Source organism: Sturnira hondurensis, unplaced genomic scaffold (genome assembly GCF_014824575.4).
Source record: "Sturnira hondurensis isolate 20B ecotype Veracruz unplaced genomic scaffold, ASM1482457v3 Scaffold0016663, whole genome shotgun sequence".
Taxonomy (NCBI): Eukaryota; Metazoa; Chordata; class Mammalia; order Chiroptera; family Phyllostomidae; genus Sturnira; species Sturnira hondurensis.
In genome coordinates this window covers 7353542-7381011 of record NW_028089294.1, presented here as the reverse complement: position 1 = coordinate 7381011, position 27470 = coordinate 7353542, and the positions used below count along the sequence as shown (strand labels likewise).

The 27470-nt window shown below is 41.4% G+C and overlaps 1 protein-coding gene and 1 non-coding gene across 2 annotated transcripts; one reads left to right on the top strand and one right to left on the bottom strand.

The window, feature by feature from the left end:
- Nucleotides 1-110: 110 nt before the first annotated feature.
- On the bottom strand, nt 111-12598 carry EPCAM (epithelial cell adhesion molecule). Its single transcript, XM_037066841.1, has 9 exons — nt 12181-12598; nt 9636-9743; nt 9111-9351; nt 8183-8248; nt 6756-6819; nt 5808-5909; nt 3876-4076; nt 836-880; nt 111-544 (listed from the first exon to the last, which is right to left on the bottom strand). Exons 1-9 carry the CDS (start codon nt 12251-12253, stop codon nt 503-505), a joined length of 942 nt encoding a protein of 313 aa, XP_036922736.1. The 5' UTR covers nt 12254-12598; the 3' UTR covers nt 111-502.
- On the top strand, nt 7184-7320 carry LOC119001503 (small nucleolar RNA SNORA72). The gene has a single exon (XR_005069591.1). It is a non-coding gene; the product is annotated as a small nucleolar RNA SNORA72 (small nucleolar RNA).
- Nucleotides 12599-27470: the final 14872 nt, after the last annotated feature.

Below are 27470 nucleotides of genomic sequence, written 5' to 3'. Positions count from 1 at the left end.
GATTAGAAACACTCATGCAAAACTCCAATTTATGGTTAGCATTCAGAGTATTTTTAAACTATTATGTGTATATTACAAAATTTGATTAAATACAATTCAAAGTTAGGAAATTCAGTTTTAAAATGTTTTATTTCATAGTTCATAAAAAAAGGTTTTTATGTACAAGACTCAAATGTAAGGAGGAAGGCAGCTTTCAGTCAAAAATGGAAGCATATTTAATGCACATTCTTCAATGTTATGTATAAATAATTTTAGCTATGCAACCCAAGTTCTGGAACAATCCGATTCTGGGATATTGGATCTGCATATATGACACTCGTCAAACTGTAAGATCAAGTCAAGTCAATTTCAAGCTGCTTATATTTTGAGTACAGGTTTCGCTACTACAAATATGTCAACTAACAAAGTAGTCTTCAAGGATGTCTCTGTCTCACGCTCATGTATTTGTGATCAAATCCATCTAGTACTTTCCCTTCTTCCAGCAACCGCTCAAATGACACAGTTACCCGTGGAGTTCCCTGTGCATCTCACCCATCTCCTTTATCTGAAATAGAGGGGAAAAGAGGAAAACATATGAAAACAATTTTCCAACCTTTTGTTCTGAAAAGTTAAAAAAAAAATAAAGAAGAAAGTGAGATAATTCTCTTCCACATATATGAGACTTATTTAAATTAAAGAAAAGAAGCTCTCTTACAGGAAGCACACATTAGGTGCACAACTCAGCTGCTGTTTAGAAAGCTGAGGCAGCCCAGGTGAGAGGGGAAAAGAGCAGGTAAGCTAGAGTTTTAAGAATGAATGCAATTTTTATTAAGTGTATATTAAGTAATCCATTTACCTCAGCCTTCTCATACTTTGCCATTCTTTTCTTTCTGGAAATAACCTGAATGAGAAAAAAAAAAGATTACTCTCTTAGAACTGCTACTAAACAAAGAGTTGATCTAAATGTGTGATTTTTAACTGGTGTGCTGTGAGAATTTTTAAGACATGCAAGACCTGGCTATTTAGCCAGGGGCCCTGACCTCTTTTCCCTTAGACTGTTAAGTAAAAAAATGACAACGGCCTACACAACAATATCCATCCAGTGTGAATAAATAAAAACTATACCTATTTTTTTTGGTCAGACTGGCAAAAAATATATTTTTTTGGTGTGCTGCAGAATTTCAGTAATTACTCTATGTGTGCCATCAGATGAAAACAGTTGAAAATCACTGGCTTAAATTGACACATGAGCCCTAGCCAGGCAGCTCAGTGGGTTGGAGCACCATCCTGATATGCCAAGGTTGCAAGTTCAATCCCTGGTCAGGGCACATACACAACCAATGAATGCATAAATAAATGGAATAACAAATCAATGTCTCTCTCTCTCAAACCATTAAGTAAAAAAAGTATTTAAAAAAGCTGACATATGCTTTTAATGCACATAATTCCTATATGAACAAATTTAACTTTAAAATCCAACTAAAGATATTATATCTTCTTATTAAAAATTTTTATTTACGTTAAGAGCGTGGGGAAGGGAGGAAGAAAGAGAGAGAGAGAAACATCAATGTGTGGTTGCCTCTTGCGTGCCCCCTACTGGGGACCTGGCCCACAACCCAGGCCTGTGCTCTCACTGGGAATCAAACCCAGCAACCCCTTGGTTTGCATGCCAGCACTCAATCCACTAAGCCACACCAGCCAGAGCTAAAAACATTACCTTAAATTAATATTCACAACTAAAAAAATGTCTAACACTTATTTGGTAGAGTGTTATCTTGCAGAGTGAAAGGCCACTGGTTCGATTCCCAGTCAGTGTAGATGCCCGAGCTGCAAGCCAGGTCCCTGGTTGCCTGGTTGTGGGCATGCTAGTGGCAACCAATCAATGCTTCTCTCCTTATCTTTCTCCCTGCCTTCCCCTATAAAAATAAATAAATAAAATCTAAAAAAAAAAAAAAAGATCTACCACAACCAGTGAAACCAAAACAAGCATCAAGAAAACAATGAAATTAATCATTCTAAGTGAAACTTAGAGCCTAGTGTGCATTCTTCCACATACTGTTCCATCCTAATACAAACACAATGGGACCATGCAATAATCATGCAATATTTTTGCACAGCCTGTATCATCACAGGAACCCTACCAGATCAAAAGCTAAAGACTGAACTCATTTAGTAGCCACTTTATTCCAAAGCATGGATATACCATGCTCAGGTTGTCTGCAGATTCATCGTTACCAGCAACATTGCAGCATTGTAACCTGACCAAGCTTCCTTTCATTTACACAGGACAGATCCAATGACTTCTGACTCATCTTCATGTTTTATTCTTCCTCATCAATTTGTAAGAACTCTGTATACATTATGCATAATACCTACTTTTTTAAATTTATTGTTTTTGAGAGGAAGGAGGGGGAAAGAAAGAAACATGGGTTTGTCATTCTACTTATTCATGCATTCATTGGTTGATTCTTTTTTGTAAACTTTATTTATTTGTTGTTCAAGTACTGCTGTCTCTATTTTCCCACTACCATGTCCCCTGACCCCACCCTCAACCCTACCCCACTTCGGTTTTGTCCATGGATCCTTTATACATGTTCCTTGACAACCCTCTCCCTTATTTCCCCCATTATCATTGGTTGATTCTTGTATGTGCCTAGACCAGGGATCGAACCCACAACCTTGGCATACTGGGACAACACTCTAATCAACTGAGCTACCCAACCAGGAGTTAATACTCTTTTTTGTTTTATGAATGATAAATATTTCCCCTCAGCCTGTCATTGGTATATTCTACTTTACAGTATCTTAGCAATATAAAATGGTAATTTCAATGAAGTCAAGTATACATCTTTTCTTTCACAGATTCCAGATTTCCAGCTTTACTTGGTTTCCTTTACCATAAAGTTATATAAACATTCCCTAAATTAATTTTGAGATGTTTTATTTTTAAACATCTCCATCAATAATCCACCTGGAATTTGTACATTGCAGAGTGGGTGTACTGCCTGAATCCTCTCATGTGTACTCTGCCATTCGTACCCTTGGACAAAAGGTCAGCCCTGGTGGGGTGAAACTGGAATTCAACTTTTGTTTTCTTCTAGGTGGATAGCCAAGTGTGATAATTCCACTGAACTGACAATGTTCATTCCCATATACCCTCACATCTACTTTTGAATTCTTTATGGTGGTAAGATTTCCCGATGCTGAAGTATCCTCACATTTCCATAAACTCTGCTTGTTCACATGATATATTCTTCTGAAGCACTGCTAAATTCAATTTGCTCATCTTTTATTTAGAACTGTTGGCACCCTGGCCAGGTAGCTCAGTTGGCTAGTGTCATCCTGATATGCCAAGGTTGCAGGTTTGACCCCGTCAGAGGACATACAAGACACAACCAGGGAATGCGTAAGTAGAACAACAAATCGATGTTTCTCTCTCTCAAATCAATAAATAAAAAAAATACAATTGTTGCTTTGCGTTAATCATTTTTAACTCCTTCCTATGTTAACCTTAATTTGTGTTCTGTTACTTTGTTTCACCGAATGGCCTGGGGATTCAGGAGTTTTGCACTAACCCTGGCAGGAGTGTTGTACTGCGTGCAGTGAGAACCGGAGGCTACTCGCTGCCTGACGGCAACATAACTGACCTGTGAGGTGCCCGGCTACAAGCTCTTCTCAGATTAGTGGCCTCCCTGGCTTCATAAGGTGACTTTTTAAATAAAAAGGGACCAGAAATGCAATAGATTCACTCACTATAGAGAATTATTAAGGAAAAAAAAGATGAAGATTTTTGTTTCATTTATATCATTCTGGAACGTGGATGTAGCCTTTTGATATTGTTGCCTTGCCTTGAAAGAATATACCCTTAAATGGAATTTTACTTGTTCTGTACTCACCACCACCACAATTCCAGCAATAATTGCTAGTGTCACAACCACAATGACAGCAATAATACCAGCTTTTAGACCCTGCATTGAAAATTCAGGTGGTTTTTCATCAACATAGTAAATTGTAGTTCGACCAGGATCCAGATCCAGTAGTTCCCCATCTACTCTCAGGTCCATTTTCTTGGAATGGAACAAGGATTCATCTTTAACCTATATTGAGAAGGAGAAAAGCAATTTAAAGTACAGTAGTACCTCAGTAACCCACCGTTACTTCACTCCGACCAGTGACAAGCAAGTAACAAGTGATGAAGCATTTTCTCTTGTGGGGCGGCATATCATGACACCAACAAGATCTAGCAGGTGTGACGAGTGGTGAGCAAGTGCCGAGCGCTGAAACACTTTTTCTCATCAAAATGCAACAAGTATCAGGTCTGATGAGTTCTGAAGCTGAAGAGTACCGAGGTGGGACTATATTTATGAAAACCTGGCCTCACCAAATTACATGCCAATTATAAACCAAAGGAACTGTTGCCAAGGACCTTTATGCTTTCGGTGTTTTAACAACCTTATATTGAAACTTAGAAAAACATCATGGAAATTTTTCAAACATATACAAAAGTAGAAACAATACTATAATGAAGTCCCATGTACCTATCACCAGATTCAACAATATAAACACACAGCCAATCTTAGTCCACCTGTTCTTCCTTCTGTTCTCCCCACCTTTCCCCAGGCCAGACTTTTTTTTTTAAAGATTTGATCAATTTTTAGAGAGGGGAAGGGTGAGAGAGAGGGAGAAAAACATCACTGGGTGGTCACCTCTCAAGTACCCCCTACTGGGGACCTGGCCCACAACCCAGGCATATGCCCTGTGCCCTCACTGGGAATCAAACCAGCAACCCTTTGGTTCTCGGACCAGCACTCAATCCACTGAGACACACCTGCCAGGACACAGGCCAGATTATTTTGAAACAAATCCTAATTTCATCAGAAAATAGCTAGCTATAATATATTAAAGCTTAAACAATTTTATCACACAGCATTTCACATATAACTCTTATTCATGAAAACAGGGAAAGGTTATACACACAAACTAAGCAGCTATTGAGGAGGTAGTAGGTAAGAATTATGTGAAGATATTCTAAGGCAGAACAATTTGATAAAAAGGTATAAATATACAAACAAGTAAGAAAGGTGTGTAAGAAAGGTGCATGAGAGCGACAGGGAAGACAGCATTTGGAGAACAGTTAGAGATGTGGTTGATTTGTAAGTGGAAAAATAGATTATGGAAGACCTTGAATCCACAGAGGTCTGACAAAGAACATTACATTTTTTGTATCAGTAGAGAAGTCTTTTATTTTTTCACACTTATCATGCCGTGAACGCATAGGGAGTGGGTCCCAGCCACTCAGGCCTGTTCCCGTTGGTTCCCGCGTGGTGTGCTCCTCTGGGTGGAGCAGGCCGACCCTTCAGCTGAACCCAGGCACCTCTCCCTTTGGCGTCCTTCTTTGTCTGATCGTTTCCTTCACTCGTTTCAGGAAGCTACCTCGGCTCTTCGAGTGCTTACTGTGTCCAACCCGTGCAATAATTCTCTTGGCAAGCACCTTGCCCTTAACTAGTTTGTTTACAACAATGCCCACTGCATGCCGGGTGACCCCGTAGACTCTCCCAGTTTTGCCATGGGAACATCTGCGGGCATCCTTTCTGAACAGTGCCCATTCCCTTGATGCCCACAATACCACCTTTCTTGTAGATTCGCATGCAAGTAGCCAAAGGAACAACTCCATGTTTTCTAGAAGGCCTAGAGAACATGTAATGGGTACCTCTCCTATTTCCCTTTGTGCTGCTCACTTTGGCGAATTACTGGAAGGTGGTGGTTCTGGTCGAAAAAGAACACTATATTTCTAAACATCAGAATAAAACGAGGAAGAGTTTACTCACATCTTTCTCAAAATAATAAGCCACATCAGCTATGTCCACATCATTCAGAGTTTTCTGAGAAGAATTTTGCATCAGATCAATAGTGATAATATCATTTTCATACTGGGGGAAATTGGAAAATACAAATTAATATTAACCAAAATCATAAAAATAATATTCAATAATCTGAATATTCACTATTTGATTTTCTATGACCTACATGCGTCAATGTTCTTTCCACTAGTAGATAACTGAGTTTATCACTAATAATTTTTAAATCTTTGGACAAAACTCTTTGGGAGGTCTTTAAATCTATCCAAGGGAATTAAGACAGCAATTCAAACAATAATTACAATGCATGTTTTCTTTTCAAAAGAGAATTTTCTTCTCCTCGAAAGATTTTTGAATCAGATATTAAAGCACTGTATTTGGTTAGAATCACTTTAAAACTAAAATGCTGAAGAAATGCAATCCAAAAAGCAATATGTATTTATCACACTCTGCTTTCAGAAGCAAAAAGTGTTTCTTCCAAAAAGTCTTTTTAAAAACACTAACTTTAATCTAGAGGAATTTGAGAATAAATTCACACGGCTCTGAGAGAGTTCTGGAAGGACTAACAGCTAAAAGCACTAGCTGCTGAAACCGCAGGAGATGGGACTGGGCACACTGAAGTGCGTGTCAAGGGCAGGCACAGAGAGCAGTTTCCCGGGGTAAGAAGATCGGCATGTGTTTGGAATATTAAGATATACCACATTTTATTTAAGGGCAGACAGATTTTCAAGGGCTCTCAGACAAAAACAAGAGAGAGAATTTGCTTTATGAGATGCCATGGGCTGAAACTACTACTCAAATGCAATTTAATCACCACCAAAAAACAAGACCCAAACCATACCATTTCACCAACTTTCTGCCAGACCTCATTTGCTTAAAAAACAAACAAACAAATAAACAAACAAACAAAAATCTTACCAGAATATTTGCAATATATTTTGGATCCAGTTGATAACGAGTTGTGATTACATCCTTGAATGCACTATAAATAATCAGAGATTGTGTTTTTTAAAGAACGGTCGTATTACACAAGATTAAGAAGCACTACATTAACTAAACAGCTCAAAAGTCTGGAATTGTCATTAATCAAACTTGTTGAAAATTTTATATCATTTTGCAAATATAATATTAAATTCAAGCAAGACATCCACTGATGCTAAACTGTTGAGTTCCACTTTGATTAGAAGCAGGGTATCAAGTATCTGCTCACAGATTATACTTTTTAATTAAAAAGAGGAAAATGGTAACTCAACAGTGGAAAAACCTGGGGACACCACCTTAACCACAGGTAGCATCATCAGTACAGGAACAAGATGACATTATGTCCTTGCTGATATGAAATGCTTTGGAGTACGTACTGTCACTTAAGTGGTTTTTTCCTGTCAAAAGTGTATGGCTCGACAGTCTCTATATTAAGACCATGCTTATGTCCAGAGACCTAGTTCTCTCCCCAGGACTGGTTTTATAAATGTTGATACTAAACCAAGGGGGAAAAAGTATAATCTGTACTTTCTTATAAGAAAATAACAAACTAGCCCTGGCTAGTGTAGCTCACTGGATTGAGCGTGGGCCTATGAACCACACGATCGCAGTTTGATTTCCAGTCAGGGCACATGCCTGGGCTGCAGGCCAGTTCCCAGCAGGGGACTCATGAGAGGCAACCATACATTGATATTTCTCTCCTTCTCTTCCCCTCTAAAGATAAATAAATAAAATAAAAGATTAAAAAAAAATAACAATCCAAATGTGAGAGACAGTCTATAAAACAATTTGCCCACACTATTAAAAAAATACCAATGTCATGAAAGACAAATAAAGGCCAAAACAGTGTCCCATATTAGAGACAATAAACAGTCCTGACAACTAAATGCAACATGTGATCTTAGATGGGGTCAGAGGGTAAAAAACGTTATGAAGGGCAATACTGGGAAAACTAGTACAATATGGGTAAGTTTTCTGAATTTGGTAGCTGTACCCTGGTTATGTAAGAGAACACATTTTGTTTCTAAGAAAAGATATACTAAAGAATTCAGCAGTAAAGGGGCAATTTGCTCTCACCTGGTCCTAGGAAAAAATACACCTGCTACGTAGAAGACATACAAAGCACACACACATACACAGGTAAAGAAAAATATGGCAAACATTCACTGGTGAATCTAAGCGAAGCGTACTACAGAAACCTGTACTATTCTTACAACTCAATTTCAAAATAAGATTGTAAGTACTATGTATAGTATCTTTTTAGGAAACACGAAAAAATATTGAGACTTGTTTCAGTTTTTCTAATGTAGGATGTAAGATCTGAGCACCAGCTGTGCAAATATAATGCATTTCATAGCACTTACGTCCGCAAACTTTGAATATCGTAAGGTTTTTCTCTTGTTTTGTGTTTTAGTTCAATGATGATCCAGCTGTAAATTAAAAAGACAGTATCAACTATAACACTCAGACTTTTATACTGTTTTCCTAATAAGCTAGTAGAGGTAACAGAAAAAGGACTTATAGAAGTGGTATGCCTTTAATTTCTTTCTAGACCCTCACATATCTTTCATAAAGAATTCACATCGCGGCTCTCTCTGTGGAGCTTGCCCAAGCCTTTTCCCACAACCACATCTTTCCCCACGCCCCTTCCCCAGGCCTCTCTCTCTTCCCTAAGCTCCAAGGGCCCCTCTTTTGCCTCTGTAACTTGTTTTCTGAGCCTACCACTTCTACCTTTGTGGCTTTCTAAATAAACTTCTCCTTGTATTTAGGGGGGGGGAAGAACTCATGCAGGAAGGGACACCTTTCTAACACTGACCCTCTGGCTCAAATCCAAGGTCACGTTGGGCAATCTTCAGGTGAAGACACAGAAAGGTGCAGAGAGCAACAAAAAAGTAACCTGGAGGCCCCGTAAGACAGAAGCATGGAGAATGCCTGTCTTGGTTTTGACACCTTTTCAGTGTCTAGTCCTTGCCAAAAAATTCTTTTTTGCTTATGCTAGCTTGCTGTGCTACCATACAGCATACTACCATGGAGAAAAAATATATACAAAAAATAAAAGTATGTTGCTAGTAAATTCATAAAATATCTCTGCCAGGTTAGAGAATAACTGGTGCCATCAGTTCTGCAGAGGTAAACTGGGTAACTGAGGCGGATGGAGACTTTTCACTGTATACTCTGTTAGCTTTTTGACTCTAAACCATCGAATTGTGTGACATATTGAAAAAAATAAGTTTAATTGATTAAACAAATCTGGAAAATATGAAAACAAGTCATGCAGGCAGCCCGACTCACTAGGTCCTCACTCGCTCGGAGCAGGTCTTTTCTGTGTCCTTGTCTGTCCTCCGGACCCCGGCAGTGTTCACACACCAGCACGTGGTGGTGCCGTTGCACTGCTTGGCCTTAAAGTGCCCCTTCTCATCACAGTCAGGATCGTAGAGCCCATCATTATTCTGAATAGCGCCTTCAGGTTTCGATCTTCTGCCAGACTTTGTATGAGACATTTCTGCCTTCATCACCAAACATTTGGTAGCCACTACAAAAAAAAATAAGCCTATCATCTTACTAAAAAATAACTGCAGTTTTATGCTTAAGGAAAAGAAATTTTAATTTAACTCCAAACTCCCAGGGCCAAAGATTACTGTAAACTTACAGATGCCATGCTCACTTTCCAAAGATAAGCTTTCACAGGTATGAGATAACTGATAAAATAGCACGATTCCTATTTGAACCAATAAAAGGTTTCCCAATGCAAAATACACCCACTAAAGAAATACAAGTCAAAATAAAGTTTAAAGGCAATGAAGATATTCTACTCACGTGTTGTGCAAATGACGGAATTTTGTGTACCAAGTGAAGTACATTGGCATTGACCATGTGAGTTCAGAGAGCAATTTGTGGTCAGTTTGTAGTTTTCACAGATGCATTCTATGAGGGGGAAAAAAATCCGCTTTAAAATGTGAATCGAGTCTCAACTCTGGTGTCCCAGCTTAATTATATTCTAACAATAGTGCCTAAGTTACAGGGACACACAGCCTGAAAAGGTGATCCTGAATGTTTTCTTTTTCAGCTGTAGTTACACAGGCTGACATAATTTGTATGTATTATATAGACACTGTCTAATTTGCATGTGTTCCTATTTTGATTTTTTTTAACCCAGAATACAGCCCTCCAACATCACATTCAGCTTGGCCTTTATGATTCTCCCAGTGTCAGCTCCTTCCCTCTTTCCCATCCTGCGAAGATAAACCTTTGCCTGTCAGCTACCAACTCTTCAAAAATCAACCATTCTATACCCTTCCTTCCTCTTTGCTTTGGGGCTTAATGGGAACAGATTCAGTCATTGGGCTATAATTACATCTTAGAAAATTACACTTTCAATGGAACTTGGTAGCACCTCAGTATGTGAGCTTCCTAACTAAATTACACCCTGGCACCCAGCTTTGCTGCACATCCTGACTACTAGTGTCAGTTTAATAGTTATATCCTGGACTATCTGAAAAGTAAAAATTTTTTAAAGAACTTCGTTTTTTATTATTATTTACTTACCTTTTTTAGAGGGGAAGGGAAGGAGAGAGGGAGAGAAATACCAGTGTATGGTTGCCTCTCATGTGTCCCCTGTTGGGAACTGGCCTGCAACCCAGCAATGTGCCCTGACTGGGAATCGAACCGTGATCCTTTGGTTCACAGGCCCGCGCTCAATCCACTGAGCTACACCAGCCAGGGCTATTTTTATTTTTCTAAGATTTTATTTATTTATTTTAGAGAGGGGAAGAGAGGGAGAGAAACATCAATGTGTGGTTGCCTCTCATGCATCGGGCATCCCCTACTGGGGACTGGGCTCACAACCCAGGCATGTGCCCTGTGACTGGGAATTGAATTCGCAGGCTGGCACTCAATCCACTGAGACACACCAGCTAGGGCAAACCAAAGAATTTTAATACTGATCCTTCATGTCTCTAGTTGGCTTTCATTTTTTCCCATATAAGTTTTAAGCAATACTAACCACCTGCCTGATCTGACCGGCACTAAACTCAATATTAGGGTCACAGATGAAGTACAGTGGCCCTCCCCAAGGAGTTAAAATCTGACGCAGCACTGTACCTGCTCAAAGCACCTTTTTCACACCCAATTTCAAATTTAAAACAGACCAACAGTTACAGACTTTCTGAACATAGGTCTATAGCAGTTATCATCGTTTTAAAGCAATTTAAGGTTTAAGTATTTAACCCCAGAAGTATTCTAGAAAACCATGAGTTGATTAAACTGCATAATTTTTAAAGTGTTATTAACTAGGCTGTGCCCTGCTGGGGAGGGTATAAAAACTTTTTCCAGAAACCTTTGGCCAATTGCCAGGTCACTTCTGCCTACCATCTTACAAAGGATGGCAGCCAAGACGTTTGTTTATCCCAGAGTAAGAAATACTGGAAATTAGCCCAGGCTGGTGTGGCTCGGTGGATCGAGTGCACCACACATTGAGGTTTCTCTCTCTCCCTTCCCCTCTTTAAAAAAAAGAAGCACTGGAATAAAACTACATGTCCGACATTTGAACAGTGGTGTGACCTTCCACGATATGGATTATGTCACCATTTAAATCGTGTTTTGCAAGACTAAAGAAACTGGAAAACTCTGGATGTAATATGGGGACAAAAAATCAAGATTAAAAACTGTGTGTTTAGATTTAGGGCAACGTTTAGAGCAATGTTTAATAAAAATACACCCTATTATTAATTGTAAGATTCTCTCGAAGTGGCGGAATTAGGGTTTTTTTAATCCATTAGGGTTATCGCTAGTTCCGGTTTCTCTATAATAAACCTGGCATTACCTACACGCTCTTTAGAAAATGGAAACCACCTACACGCCTGGTAGTCAAGGTCCAGGCGGACTTTCTCCCGCGCGCAGGTGAGGAGCGGCCCCAACGGCCTCCCTCCGGCAACCACCTGTTTCCTCCCGGGGCAGACATCCGGGGCCCGCTGCAGGTGCTCCGGGAGGGGCGGACGGGCAGGTCGTCTTCTCGGCCTCCCCTCCCGGCCCCATCTGGTGCCGGCCACTCCGGAACCCCAGCGCTCCCGCACCCTCGTCGCACACTCAGTGCTAAGAATCCCCGCACGCAGCGCTCCGTTCCCCGGCGCCACTCCGTCCTCGCCCCGGACCACTTCCCTACAGAAGAGCGCAGAGCGGCCGAGGGCGACTGCTCCCTCCGACCCCCGCGAGTGGGCGCCTTCCCACCGCCTGCCCTGAGTGGTGGGATCTCCAGACGGGAAAGTGCGGCAGCCCTCCCCTCGCCCGCGATCTCCAACGCAGGTGCCGGGGCCCAACACACCCCCGCCCCCGGCCCAGGCCATCCCATAATTCCGCTCCTTACCGTTCTGAGCCGCGGCAACCGTTGTCGCCGCAGCGAGCAGGAGCCCGAACGCGAGGACCTGGGGGAGCGCCATGCTGCGCGCGGGCGGAGCAGGAGGGCGCGAGGCGGCCACCTCCGCGGAGAACCTCTCTCGGGAGGGCGCTGGAAGGAGCGGTGGGCTGGACCGTGGGACGCGCAACAGTGCAGAAGACCGCTGCAAGATGCTCCCCAGGGCCGGTAGCAAGACGCGAGCTCTCCGGAGGACAACGAACTATGGGCGCAGGGCGGATCGGAGCAGACCTGCTGGACCTGGCGGCCCCGCCTCCGGGCGCCAGTCGGGGTCTGCTTACCTCTGTCGGACGGTTCTCCGGGATGAGTCACTGTCCCAGGGTGGAGGCGGGCGGGAAAGGGAGCAGGTTCCCCTCCCCCACCCACTGCGCGGTCGCTGGGGCACCACCCCTTTCAAGGTGTGCACCCCGCCCCTCGAAGCCACCAGATGCTTCCTCCAGCGGAGGCCTGTGGGAGTAGAAAAGGTAAAAGTCTGCGGCTGTGACAGCCAGTAGGGGGGACCCTTGCTGGCCACAGAGTAGGTTTGAAAATACTGGGACTTCTATCCGAGAGAGCACAACTCTGAATCCTTGAAGAGATGGGACCTGGAGGAAGAAGAATGTGGAAGCTAAAATGGAATACAAAGAGAAGCGGAGAACCCTCGAACGATAATATAAAAAAGACCTTTGGGCTTTACCTAGCAGTTTAATTGTACTCCTTTGAAACTAGTAAATATATATATATCCTTGGCTCCTGGGAGATGACAAATTTCTATGTTCTCAATCACTTTTCCCCCGTTTTTAGCCCTTGGAGATGTAAGAAAAGTTGTTCCCAAGAGCCAAGTGCTAGAAACAGATTACTCCTGTTTTGATTAATGTTAGAGAACAATACTTATGGGTTTTAGTAGAAACGACAGTCAATTTATTTTAGTGCAAATGAATTCAAGTTACAACATGCTATTATTATTAGTCTTAAAATAATTGTAATGACTTAAAGCCTTCAATAATAACATATGTCTTTAAATTTTGGTTAGGTGTAATATTATAATCTTTTTATTTATTTCAATGTTTTAAAAACTATTTATTTTTAGAGAGAGGAAAGGAGGGAGAAAGAAAAGGAAAGAAACATGGATCAGCTGTCTGTTGCATAACCCCAACTGGAGACCTGGCCCACAACCCAGGCATTGCCCTGACTGGGAATCAAACTGTTAACCTTTTGGTCCACAGGCCAGGCTCAATCCACTGAGCCACACCAGCCAGGGCTATTTTTTAAAAATCTTTATAAGGGGCCCTGGCTGGCGTAGCTCAGTGGATTGAGTGCGGGCCTGCGAACCAGAGGATCGCGGTTGGATTCCCAGTCAGGGCACATGCCTGGGTTGCAGGCAGATTCCCTGCAGGCCAGCTCCCAGCAGGGGACGCACGAAAGGCAACCGTACATTGATGTTTCTCTCCCTCTCCCCTTCCCCTCTAAAGATAAATAAATAAATCAAATCTTAAAAAAAAGAATATCTACTCTGTAGAAATTCACTGTGGAATGTACACTATTTAAACATATTATTAAAAAAAAATCTTTATAAGGGTTTATTTGAGCCCAAGCTGACAACATTCACCAGGAAGCAAGATGTCCAATGCTCCTTAACCTGTTTTTAAAAGGCTTTTTTTTCCTGCTTAAGAAATCATTGGAGTAAGAATTCAAAAGAGGAAAGGTGAAAAAGCAGTTTTAACATTCAACTAAATTAATATATAGTCAGTAAAAATTATGCTCTTATTGAGCATAATTTAAGTGTTTTGAAAGTTGAAAGTTGATCGATGTAAATAGTCACATTGTTACAGTAAGTAGCTGTATAATTTGAATTTCACTTGGACATTAAATAAGCTATCCACTTGATTACTGAAGTCTTAAGGAAATCCTATCACTGTTTTAAATCTGTAAATTTCAGTCACTAGGCCTAGTTTTGGAACTTTGTGATCTGTTCTGAAGTGAAAAGAAGAGTAATGTCAAATCAGGAACAAGTTAACCAGATTTTTGTTCTCTTCTGCATTTTATATACTTTCAGGAAGTTACACACAGCCAGCTTCCAAACTGTACATCCTTTTTAAAAAGAATCTTTATTGTATTATTTTCCATGATCATTTAGTCCTCTTATACTCACATTTCCCCAGCAATCACCACACTGTTGTCCATGTCCATGAGTCCCTTTTCCTTTTTGCTCAATCCCTCCACCCCCACTAGCTGTCATCCTGCTCTCCATCTATGAGTTTGTCACCATTTTCCTTGTTAATTCAGTTTGTTCATTAGATTCCACATACGAGTGAAATCATATAGTATTTGTCTTTCTCTGACTGGCTTATGTCACTTAGCACAATGTCCTCCAGGTCCATCCATAATGTAGCAAATTTTTCTGTTTTATTGCTGAGTAGTATTCCATTGTGTAAATGTTCCATAGTAGTTTTATCTACTCATCTGCTGATGGACACTTAAACTCCTTCCATACCTTGGCAATTGTAAGTAATACCGCAGTGAACATAGGGGTGCTTATGTTCTTTTGAATATATAGGTTCCTTCAGATATATTCTCAGAAGTGGGATGGTTTGATCAAAAGGCAGATCTATTTTTAATTTTTTGAGGTAACTCCATGCTGCTTTCCACAGTGTTTGCAACAATCTATACTTCCAACAACAGTGCAAAAGCTTCCCTTTTCTCCGCATCCTTGTCAGCACTTGTTTGTTGATTTATTGATGACAGCCATGCTGATAGATGTGAGGTGGTATCTCAGTGTGGTTTTAATTTGCGTTTCTCTGATGATTAGTGACATAGAGCATTTTTCATATGTCTATTGGCCATCTGTATGTCCTCCTTGGAGAAGTGTCAATTCAGGCATGTCCTTTGCCCGTTTTTTAATTGGATTGTTTGGTTTTTGGGTGTTGAGTTTTGTAAGTACTTTATATGTCTTAGATATTAATGCCTTATCAGATGTATCAGTAAATAGTATCTCCCATTTTGTGGGTTGTCTTTTTATTTTGTTGATGATCTCCTTTACTGTACAAAAACTTTTTAGCTTGATGTAGTCCCATTTCATTATTTTTTCTTTTCTTTCCCTTGCCTACGGAGATACTCCCAATATACACATACTTTTAACAAGAATAATCTGATTATTTTGGCTTTATTGGCAAAATGTTCCATCGCCAGGTCTTAATCTGTTATTTAATCAAGAAGCACCTCATCTTATAAGGTCAGCAGCTTTTTATTAAATTGTGTATTGCAGAAAAATTAATTGAGTAAACATGACTATTAAATAAATTACAAAATACCACACTAAGCTCTGACTCATAATATCTGAATATACATCCAAGATACTTATTTTTATAGCTCTTTAACACCTCAATTTAGCATTCACTGCTCGAAATTACTCTTATTTTATGCTATGCTTGTGAATCTTGTGTAGTTCCAGTGCTATATTTAAGATTATTTCTTTGTTTTAAGATTTTATTTATTGATTTTTAGAGAGAGTGTAAGGAAGAGAGAAAGAGGGAGAGAGAAACATCAATGTGAGAAATGCTGATTGGTTGTCTCTCATATGGCTCCCACCCCCATCCCACACCGGGGATTGAACCTGCAACCCAGGCATGTGCCCTGACCATGAATCAACACACGACCCTTTGCTTTGCAGAACAACGCCCAACCAGCTGAGCCACACATACCCAAGTATATTCCTAAAATTACTATTCAATTTTACAGATGTTGGTTTTTAATTTTGACAATAGGTGGTTTGATAGATAATATTTAACTAAGAAAGAAATATGGCAAAATAAAAAACTAAATATTTTTTGAATGTTTAAAGTAATTTTTTAATTTTCTAATTACAGTTGTCATACAGTATATTAGTTTTAGTTGTAAGCCCAGTGGTTAGACATTTATACAATATATTTTTATTTTATTTTTAGTAGGGAAAGGAAGGTGAAAGAGAGGGAGAGAAACATTGATGTGAAAGGGAAACATCAATTGGTCGCCTCTCCATACCCACAACTGGAGACCTCGCCCACAACCCAGGCATGTGCCCTGACTGGGAATTGAACCAGCAACCTTTCCATCTGCAGATTAGCACTCAATCCACTAAGCCACACCAGCCAGCGCAGCCATTTATATAATTTATGAATAAATCTAGTATTCATCTGATACCAAACATAGTTGTTACAATGCTATCGACTATATTTCCTATACTGTACTTTACATCCCCATGACTATCATTCTAACTACAAATTGGTACTTAATCCCTTCACCTTGTCACCTGCATTCCTGTGCTGTACTGTGCATCCCATGATTATTTTCTAACTGCCAATTTGTGCTTCTTAATCCCTTCACTTTTTCTACCCAGTCCCTCAACCCTCCTCCCATCTCTTCTATCCATTATCAAGAGGAGGATGTTGAAATATGCAGCCATGATTGTGGATACTATGGACAAATCTATTGTGAACAAACCTGTAGTTTCAGTTTTGTCAGTTTTTGTCTTGTTTATTTTGAAGCTGTTATTAGATGTACACACACTTAATTTTCAACATTGTATTATGAAAATGTTCAAGCATATGCAGATATTAAGAGAATTTTACAATGAATGCCTACCTGTATGCCTACCACCTATGTTATACCATTAATGTTTTACAATACTTGGCTTTATCACATACTGTTCATCAATTACCCATTCTGATGAATTTCCAAGTCCATTGCAGATCTCAGTACACATTTTTCTCTAACTACTTCAGTATCTGTATCATTAACTAGAGATCATGCTTTTTAGAGTTTTTTCCCTTTTGCAGTAAAACAATAAACAGAAAAAAAATTAAGTGTAGCATTAAATGAAATTAGTAAATGCATACATCTATGACCTAGACTCTTACCAAGATAAATATGACCCTCATTTTCAGAAAGTTTTATTTTTCCCTTTCTATTCAATCCTTTACCTTCAGATGCAATCCTAATTCTAATTTTTTTAAATTAATCTTTAAAGAGAGAGGGGAAAGAAGGAAGAAAGAAACAGATTTGTTGTTCCACTTAGTTATGCATTCATTACGGTTGCTTCTCGCATGCGTCCTGACCAGGGATGGAAGCTACAACCTTGGTGCATTGGGAGGTTGCTCTCACTAACTGAGCTATCTGGCCAGAGCCCTGATTTTTTTCCCCACCATAAATTAGTTTGCTTATTCTGACACTCAAGGCCAACGTCAGGGTCATGCAACCTGTGCCGTCACTCAGGACCAAATGCTTAGAAGGGCCTCACACTTGGTATAATGGCCTGCTATAATAATTCTGAAATTCTTAATATTTTAGCTAGGAGCCTGCAGTTTCATTTTGCACTAGGCCCTAGGAATTATGTAGCTGGTCCTACTAGAACTTGCATATAAGTAGAATGAAACCATATGTGATACTGTTTCTGTAAAACTTCTTTCATTCAGCATGTATTTAATGTTTAATAATGTTTTTTGAGATTCATTATGTTGCATGTGTTCACAATCTTTTCTCTTTTATTGCTGAACAGTATTTAAATGTATGAATATGCCACAGTTTGTTTATATATGCTCCTACTGGTGGACACCTGGGATATTTCCAGGTTTTGGCTATTTTAAATGGAGTTGTTATACAAACACATTCTTGCACAGGTTTTTTTGTGGACACAAGAATGACTTAGACTAGGTGTCTCAACATGGGGCACTATTTGAATTTTGAACAGAATAGATTTCAAAATATTTCAAGAAAATCACCTTTATCCACTCAATGCCCTGTTATTGTAAAAACTCCAGAAAGCCTCCATACATTTCCAGCCCTCTGGGGAAGGCAGTACCACTTCTGATAAAGAGTTGCAGCCTCAAATGATAGCACACTGCACCTTCATTTTAGCAATGCATTTGGGCTAATATAATACTGCTATAGATAAGACAGAAAAATGCCTATTGTACACAAAGTATGCCAGGGAACAGAAAGGTGGTCAATGGGACTAGAATTTGGTGATGGAAAGGGGAAGGGCTTGGCCCTGGCCTGGTAGCTCAGTTAGGTAGAGCACTGTCCAGATAAGCCAAGGTTGTGGGCCCAGTCCCTGACTGGGGCACATGCAAGAATCAACCAATGAGTGCGTCAACGGATGGAACAACAAATTGGTGATTTGTTATCTCTCTCTAAAAATCAGTAAATAAAAAAAAAATCTTTTTAAAGGGAAGGGCTTGAGGACTTCAAAGGAGCTGGATGTTTAGAAGGAGGAAAGGAAAGAAATTGTTTGGAAGTGGTAAGCAGAACATTTACTACACTCCCTGGCCGTGAGGTGTGGGGAAAAGTAAAACCAGTTTCTACCTGAGGGGAGTGCTCAGAAGATGTGGCAGTCAGGGGCAGCCAGGTTCATTCAGTTCCAGGAGGTGGAGGGAATCTTCAGAGAAGAAGAGGAAGCTGCCAGGACCTTTGAAGGTGACAGCTATGGAGTTGTAATGGGCAGAGGGGGAGAGTTTGGGGAGGGTAGGAAGCGGTTGCTTCAGGGAAGGCAAGGAACTCAGGAGTACTGGAATGAATATCCAATGTTGATATCAAGTGACTCGGAAGGCTTGTTTTTCTGGTGATGACTGCGATAAATGGGAATATGAGGCCCATAAGGGTTAGCCTGACAGGCTCTTGGAGAGAGGTGGAAAACGAGCCTGAACTGTATGGGTTTTGAATAGCTAACAGGAAGGTCAAGGAGCTCAGGATGACTGCCCGCCCCAGCAGAGGGTAGTGGTGGTAACAGTGATGGAAAGGGATGGAAATGGTAAAGTAGGGGCTACAGGTGACCAATGATAGCTTGATGACTGACTACCTGAATGGTTGAGTCACCATGGTGGAATTCTACCATGGTAGAATTATGCAAATATAGATTAGGACACAGGCATAGCTTGGCTTGTCCCTCAACCTGGCTCACTCCCATAGAAACAGTCTGTCCATAAATTTATCTTTTTAATTTTATTTTTCAATTAGATTGGCACTCAATATTATTTTATATTAGTTTCAGGTGTATGGCATGAATAAGCATTTATTGGTCACCTACATTGTGTGTGACTTAACCATTCAACACTCTGAAACCAATAGTGTTCTCAGAGCCAGCCTAGAGAGGAACCCATTGGTTCCAGAGGTTGTGTTCTGGCTTGGACTGAAGAAAAAAGAATGTGGCAAACAGAGATGAACTTCAGCCTTTGCCTTATCAGGATCTGAGAGGGGTGAGGTCTTTATGGCGGGTCATTTACAGCATATGCAACAGTTCTGGTGAAACCTGAGCTCCTTCTCAGTGTCGTTTAATGACATCTCTGAAGCGACCAATTATGCTACTTACCTGTAAATTCTCTTCTGGTAATCTCCAGTTATCTCCTGGTAACCAGACAGAGTCAAGCAGGGCTGTTTCTGTGGGTTCCTGTGTTGCTGGTTGGGAACTATTGCCTTAGTGCCTTGTAAGAGAAGGAAGCAGCAAAGAAAACTACACATTTATATGGCTTTTCTTTCTGGAGTGATGTGTATGTCTCAGTAGGGATGCCTGAGATGTCTGTAGAAAGTCAGAGTGTGTGACAAGAATAAGCTAAAAGTCACAAGTCATCGGTACTCTTAGTCAGGATGAGTGAGGTATCAAGTGCCGTAGTCCAGCTGAACCATGCACAACACACCTCAGTGGATACAGTCTGACTCAGAATGTGTTCAACTTGATAATGTCTGGGTTGTCCGCTGTCCTAGTTAGTATAAGATCAGCAGTCATTGAGGATTGAGCGAATGAGATAGAGAGTGATTGCTGTGAATTGGTAGAAGGAACTGAAAGAAGGAAATGAGGGTTGTGGGTTGAGGAGGAGGCAGGGGAGGATATGTCGTGTCTTTGTTGGTTCCTTTTGTAAAAAAAAAAAAAAAGAAGGGGAACTTCCAGGAGTCTGTAGGGAAGTCTTGTGAACTGATAATGTCCGGACCGCATTTCCATTTCTGTGCAGGGTTTATTAGGTGAATTAGCAGCAGGTTATAATAGTGGAGATGAGGATGATAGGAAACTCTATATAAAGCAAATCTACTCGTAGCATATCCCTCCATTACCTGCAGCTGGCAGAACTTGCTGGAATACAGCTAGCAGCTAATGGGTGGTGAGTTGAGTCATTTACAGAGTTGGAGCACTGTTAGGGACCACGTTTCTATCTCCAATTTGGTCAAAAAGACAGCCCAGAAAGAACAGCACGTGGGTCTAAATGCTGCAAATAGCTCAAAGAATACCTCGGATTGGTGACGTGTTCATGAGCCATCTTGACAGGAGGACAGCACACTTTATTTCTATCTTTAGGTATAAAAGGCTTTGTTGGAAAAAAACAGAGGTCCAATTGAATGGAGATCGCTTCCCAGTGGAATTATGCAAATATAGATCAGGACACAGGCATAGCTTGGCTTGTCACTCAACCCGGCTCACTCCTGTAGAAACAGTCTGTCCGTAAATGTATTTTCTTGATTTTATTTTTCAATTAGATCGACATTCAATATTATTTTATATTAGTTTCAGGAGTATGGCATAGTGGTTAGACAACCATATACTTTACAAAGTGATTCTCCCAATATTTCAAGTACCCACCTGGCACCATACATAGGTATTATAATATTATTGATGATATTACCCAATTGCACCTTAAATTTTGTAACTATCAATGTAAATTTATCTGATGCATGTTATTGGGCATAACACGGGGGCAAAAATGTGAAAGCTGGCCTATAAATAAGTCTTAAGGGGATCCAAAATTAGCTAATGAGAACAATATTTCAGGACTAATTGGTGGGACGAGGAGACAAAATCATCCCGTTTTAATCAACAATCAAACTTTGAGTCTCCACACTAGTCCTGTGGAGACGCAGATTCAATGAGAAAGGATTCGTCAGGTTCTCGGTCACTGTGTATCCCTGGAGGAGTTTCTAGCTCCAGGAGCGAGAGAGATGCCCACACCCATAACTCCAGTCCATTGAACCGATAGACTCAGAATCGGTCCAGCTACCACCCAGTTCTAGATCGTCATAAACGTTAATGAATCAGACTGCTCTCTTGTTTGCAGCTTACCTCGTAGACTCTTCTTTTTTTAAAATATTTTATTTACCTTTAGAGGGGAAGGGAAGGAGAGAAGGAGAGAAATATCAATGTATGGTTGCCTCTTGTGAGTCCCCTCCTGGGAACTGGCCTGCAACCCAGGCATGTGCCCTGACTGGGAATTGAACTGCGATCATGTGGTTCGCAGGCCCGTGCTCAATCCACTGAGCTACACCAGCCAGGGCTCTTAGACTCTTCTTATACTCTTGTGGAGTTTCAGAGCCTTATTTGGCTACTGGCCTGAAATCTTCCTTAGTAGTTAATTAATTCAGCTGATCATTTAGAAAGGAAGAAAAGAGGGAAATGAGCACTTAGTAAGCACTCACAATTTGCTTTCTTCATGTCGTCTTACTTCATCTTCACAGAGACTGTATCACTTATTTCCATTTACAAATGAGAGAACTGGTTAGGCAAAGCTGGCAATGCCCAAGATCCCATTGGTGAATGGAGCAACTAAGGTATGCCCCTAGGTATATGTGACTCCAAAACCTAAACTCTTTCCCCATACCACGTAGCTGCAGGGCTACCATCTCTAAAATTTATGTCTTAGTAGTCAAAACCTAGAGAAATGTTTATTTGTGTATCAGCTAAGCTCTGGCACTTCGTAACTTCTTGTTGATTCCCGAAGGAACTAGCAGTAAGGAGCTCATCTTTATGGGGGGACTTTATTCTTTGAACTATGGCCTCATATTTCCTATCTGAAAGGCTATAAAATATGTTGTACTTTGCTTTCTTCTTGTGAAAACGCCCATGAGAATGAAAGCAATAAGGAAGCCGAGCCTTGGTAACCCAGGGACCTTCCATGCCTGCTTCCTGCTGGAGGGTGGTAGGGGAAAGAGAGTTCTGCCTGGGGCTGTGAGCTCCGCACTCTCTTTGGGATGCTGTTGATTTCTGGTTCCTGCACATCACGCCAACAAGCAATGTATAGAAACAAAGTCCTGGAATTATACACAAAGAGGCATTTAGGCATAGGCATATCACATGTAGGCACAGGTCTGTTTATATACAGACTGCTCAGAATTGAGAAGGTATATTTTATTATTTATTTTTAGAGAGAGAGGAAGGGAAGGAGAAAGAGAGGGAAACATTGATGTGAAAGAGAAACATTGATTGGTTGCCCCTTGCACACTCCCTGATAGAGACTAAACCCATAACCCAGGCATCGAACCAGTGACCTCTCACTTTGTAGGACAATGTCCAGCCAAATGAGCCACACCAGCCAGGGCCAATTGGAAATTATATTTTTTGTGGGTCAAGGGCCACATCACATCAACTCATCCCCCCATGGTTTCAGGGGGGGAAATTCCAGATGAAAACATGATTTAGTAAAGCTCTCTGCTTACCTGAGAAATTGTTTCTCTCTCCCTGCTTGTGTTGGTCCTCATTGCAACTGCAATGAGATTAGCAGTTATTGTGTATGTAGAAGAGACTGCAAAGAGCCCTAGACCAGCCCCTATTCACCACTGAGACAATGCTCTGAGTGTTCCCCTGGGTCAGATGGGAATTCCTTCACTTGAATACTTGGTTTATACCCAACAGCACTGGGTTAGTTTGTGAAGGAAACTAAGGGAATTTAGGAAACTAAGAGAAGGAAAGAAAGCTGAGGCTGGAGGGCAATACTGGAGGACAACTCTGAGCTTTCTGGAAGGAAGATGCCTCGTGGCACCCGGTCTATCCAAGACTGGGGTCTGAGCAGTCTGTAAACCACTCACCAGGAGACTATCTCAAGGGAACATCATTGCTTTTGTTTCAGGGCTCCAAAGTTCAGCCTGGCTACCAATCTCCCGAACACCAAAGAGGGCAATTGTAATTTGAATACATTCATCATAGACCAATGAGTAAGCATTTCAGCTGAGAGAGAGCACTTTGGTTAATAATTAAACATCATTAATATTATCATTATATTTTAATTTCTCATGCAAGTCTAGTTTTAATAAATTGTAACAATTGGGACCTCAAGCTATGCCACTTCAATAATTGATGACATTGTAGCTAAATTTAACTCAATGAATGCTATTATCAACGCTGAGTTTACATCTGAGTCATGAAAACAAAGAAATTTTTATTTGTGAATCAGGTAGCTGGCACTTAGTAACTTCAGATTTGATTCCCAAAGAAGTTCGTACATTGGGTCCTCAGATAACATTGTTTTGTTATGATGTCGACGATATTATGTCAATAAACAAGGTGGATGAGTCTGCTCTAGGAATTCTCAGCCCAGGACGCAGGCAGGTCAGGTGACCACAGTAAAAGCTACGTGGTCAAAGGTGCTAGGAGAGCACAGAGCAGGCTTTAGGAAGGAGAGGCTACTCAAATTGTCCTGAAGATGGACAGGAAATTGTCAGGCCAATGGGGTGGAGGTGGGAGAGAGCATTTGGAGCAGAGAGAACAGTGTATACAAAGGTCTAAAGATGGGGAGCTCTTTCCCACCTCCACCAAGCCATAGGCATCTGTTGGGACAATTGGCACAAGCACCACAAGACTGGGGACAAGAGGCAGCCCTACCACAGCAAGCAACACTGATGAGCCAGGGCCCCCTACAGCCAACATTCAGATGGGCCCCGAAGCAGACACACAGCCCCTGTGTGGGGAGGCAACAAACAAGGACTGTGACTAGAGGCTGGATGTGGGCAACTTCTCCTAAGGTTCTGAGTGTTGTACACGCAAAACAAGGATTATTGATGGTCTACAATGCACCCAACAACGTATGGAACTGGTCCACACCAAGACCCTAGTGCAGAACTGCATTGTGCTCCTGGACAGCGCACCGGCCTGATGGCGGTACTGCCCCTGGGCCGCAAAAAGGGAGCCTAGCCAACTCCTGAGGAGGAAGAGATTTTAAACAAAAAAAATTTTTAAAAACTCAGGTGAAATATGATGAAACGGAAAAGAATGCTACTGTCAGCCGCCTTCTAGAGAAGTAGGTCCAGCAGGCCGGCTTCTTGCATTCGGTGCTCCAAACCCAGGCCCGTGAGGCTGTGCAGACGGTTACGTGCGGCAGGAGGGCAAGGAGCCAGAGCTCTGTCGGAGGAAGAGCAAGCCTGGAAAGGCAAATCAGTCCTCTTTCCTCCTATCTTAGCTGCTGTAATAAAGGTGTTCATTGTTCAAAAAAAAAAAAGGGGGAACTTGTATGACAAGTTTGGGAAACTAAATATAGTTGAATACAGTGGGATTACAGGGTTCTTACCAGAAGATGATGGGAAAGGAGGCTGAAAGTTAGGAGTAGATGATAAGGGTGTTCGGATTTTATCTAAGTGATGACTAATCCAGGGAGTGGTGTGGTCAGGTGTGTGGAAAATTTCCTCTGGTTGTAATACAGAGGGCTGATTGGAGGAGCCGGGGACTGAGGCTGGAGGATGACATGCAAGAAGAGAGGAAATAAGAGCCTGATGCTGGCGGGAGGAGATCTGGAGAAGAGGATACTGACCTGCCAGATGCTTGGGAGGTAGAGTCAACAGGATGTCAGAGATAAGAAGAGGGAGCGATTTAGGACTCTAGTTTCCTGGGCAAGGTGACAGGGTCAAATGGTCATACCATTTTTCAGAGACAAGGAGTGAGGGGAGGAAGCAGGTTGGGCAGTAGATTCTAAGGAGAGAATGAGTTCATATTTGAGTTTGAGGTGCTTGGGGACAGATCTTTTGGTACATATCTGAGGTTAAGAAGAAAGTTGTCCAGTGGATATCTGGATAGATATTAGAGTCATCAGTATATCTACAGTCGTAACTGGAATTGTAACTGTGTATGAATCAATATTCCAGTAAGAGAAGGAAAGAAAGCTGAGGCTGGATCTCTGGGAACCCCAGAGGGACAGATAAAGGCACTAGATTCTTTACAGGATGTTGAGAGAAGACAATTTGAACAGTTAAAAGAAACTAGTATGCAGAGTTCATGCTAACACAAGAACTGAAATTGTCCATCATGGTTGGCCACCAGGAGCTTGCAGTCATCTTAGCAAGAAAAGTTCAGTGGTGGGTTGAGGGGCAGAATCTAGAGTAGGTGGGAATAGATGGGAGATGAAAGTATTGAGGCAATGAATATAGCCTTTCCCTGACCTTGGAGTGAGAACTGCAGGAAGATACACCTCAAGCCTACAAGCGTTTATTTGAGAACCTGCTGTGCATCAGACATTTGGTTTAGGGAGGGAGGGAAAAAAAGAACTGGCAGAGACATAGTCACTGCCATGAGAAGTGCTCTTGCTAATGAGAGAGACAATTATAATTCCCTCAAATGAATGCCAGAGTGGAGGTAGGAACAGGGTATTTTGAGGCCACCAAGGAGGAACAAAGAAAAGGACGAGAACAAATGGTGTGAGATGAAGATATATTTAATCAGAGCACCCAGAAACACCCAAGTCCCTATTTCAACTAGCCAGCCCTACATCCCTACAGCCATCCCTACACCCACACGTGTCCAACTCATTCTTTACATGACCACCAGTGGAATCTTCAAAAACACAAATCTGATTGCCCAGTCCTCATTCCAGTGGCTTCCCATTGTCCTAACGATGAAACCCCGGTTTCTAACATTCTCAGGGCTCTGCGTGACTTGGTCCCTGCAGCCCTAACAGCCTCATCGCGTCCTCACTGCTCTAATTTGTCTTCTCCTCCAGCCTGCTTTGCTCTGTCTTCCCAACACCCTGACCCCTGCATTCCTGCATAACTTTGCCCTTGATTACCTGCGCCCCCTCCCTGACCCCCATCCCATCTGGAATGTTCTGCCCACTGTCTAATTAGTGCCTACTCATCCTTCAAACTTCAGCATGATCACTCTTTCTTCAGAGAAACCTTTACTGACCCTAGCAAGCGGTTCAGATGCCCCTAGAGTCCCAGATAGCTCTCTTTTGCAATACTTTTTACATCTGTAATTCTGTATTTGGGGATTATTCAAATCATGTCCATCTCTCACACCAGACTGAGTTCTGTAAAGCAAGGAGCAGGACTTTATTGTCTACTAAACCTATAGCAATTAATGCAACACATTGTATATGAGACAATAAATATGTGATACATGAAGAAATGATGGAATGAATGAAGGTCCTGATAAGAAATACATACATAGAGGTGTATGGCTGGCAAAGGAATGCAATGTTATAAGTGGGGCTTTGGCCTCAAAACTCAGGTTCGAGGGGTGACCTAAAGTCAAAAATCAAAATAGACCTGCCTTTCCTTCTTTTCTCTTAATTTCTTTTTTTAAAAATTATTTTAAAAATATTTTATTTATTTATTTACTTTTAGAGAGAGGGGAAGGGAAGGAGAAAGAGAGAGAGAAGTAGCAATGTGTGGTTGCCTCTCACATATCCCGCACTGGGGACCAGGCCCTAAACCCAGTGACCATTTGGTTTGCAGGCCCTCGCTCAATCTCATAGGGGGCTTCAGAGTTAGAAAATTCTAGTTTAAATAATAGCTAATAAGCTTAGTAATCAATGTATGTAAACGCTTTTGTCCCAGGAACTGAAGGTATGACCCACCCTGACTCCAGGAGACCATAAGCAGTTCCAACTTTGTTCCTCAGGACTGCAAGCAAGTCAAGATGATATCTGAGCCATTGTACAACAGGATGAGATGACCATCACCTAGTACTGTGCCCAGTACACGGTTCCTGGGGCGCAGCTTAAGACCAGACCACTACCCAGGACGAGAATGCTGAAGTCGTTTTTTTAATCCAATTAACATTTCCCTGATTTTCAAAACCCCTCACCACACCTTTTTTATTCCCTGCTATAAAAACCTCGGCCCAGAAAGAAAAGACAAGATGGTCTGTTTGCATATGAACTCGCCATCTTCTCAGATCACCAGCCATCTGAATAAAGTGCCCAGAAAGATTCAATCCCACCCTGGCTGGTATGGTTCAGTGGATTGAGTGCTAGCCTGTGAACCAAAGGGTCACAGGTTTGATTCCCAGTCAGGACACATGCCTGGGTTGCAAGCCAGGTCCCCAGTAGGGGGCATGCGAGAGGCAACCACACATTGATTTAAAAAAAAATAAAAAGATTCAATTCTTGTCTCTGCTTATTGGGTTTGGTAGTGACAGGTTGCCTCTTGCATGCCCCCAACTGGTGTGTCCTGAATGGGAATAGATCCAGGGACCTTTCAATTCCCAGTCTGGTGCCCAATCCACTGAGCTACACCAGCTCGGGTGTCCCTTAATTTCTTACCTA

What these genes read in the sequence shown, in the direction of transcription:
- EPCAM (XM_037066841.1), bottom strand. Translation starts at nt 12,253, where the DNA reads ATGGCGCTCCCCCAGGTCCTCGCGTTCGGGCTCCTGCTCGCTGCGGCG. An exon ending in GATATTCAAAGTTTGCGGAC is followed by an intron (nt 6,820 to 8,182) that starts GTAAGTGCTATG and finishes GATTATTTATAG; the next exon opens with TGCATTCAAGGATGTAATCA. An exon ending in CAAAGTATGAGAAGGCTGAG is followed by an intron (nt 545 to 835) that starts GTAAATGGATTA and finishes CCTCTATTTCAG; the next exon opens with ATAAAGGAGATGGGTGAGAT.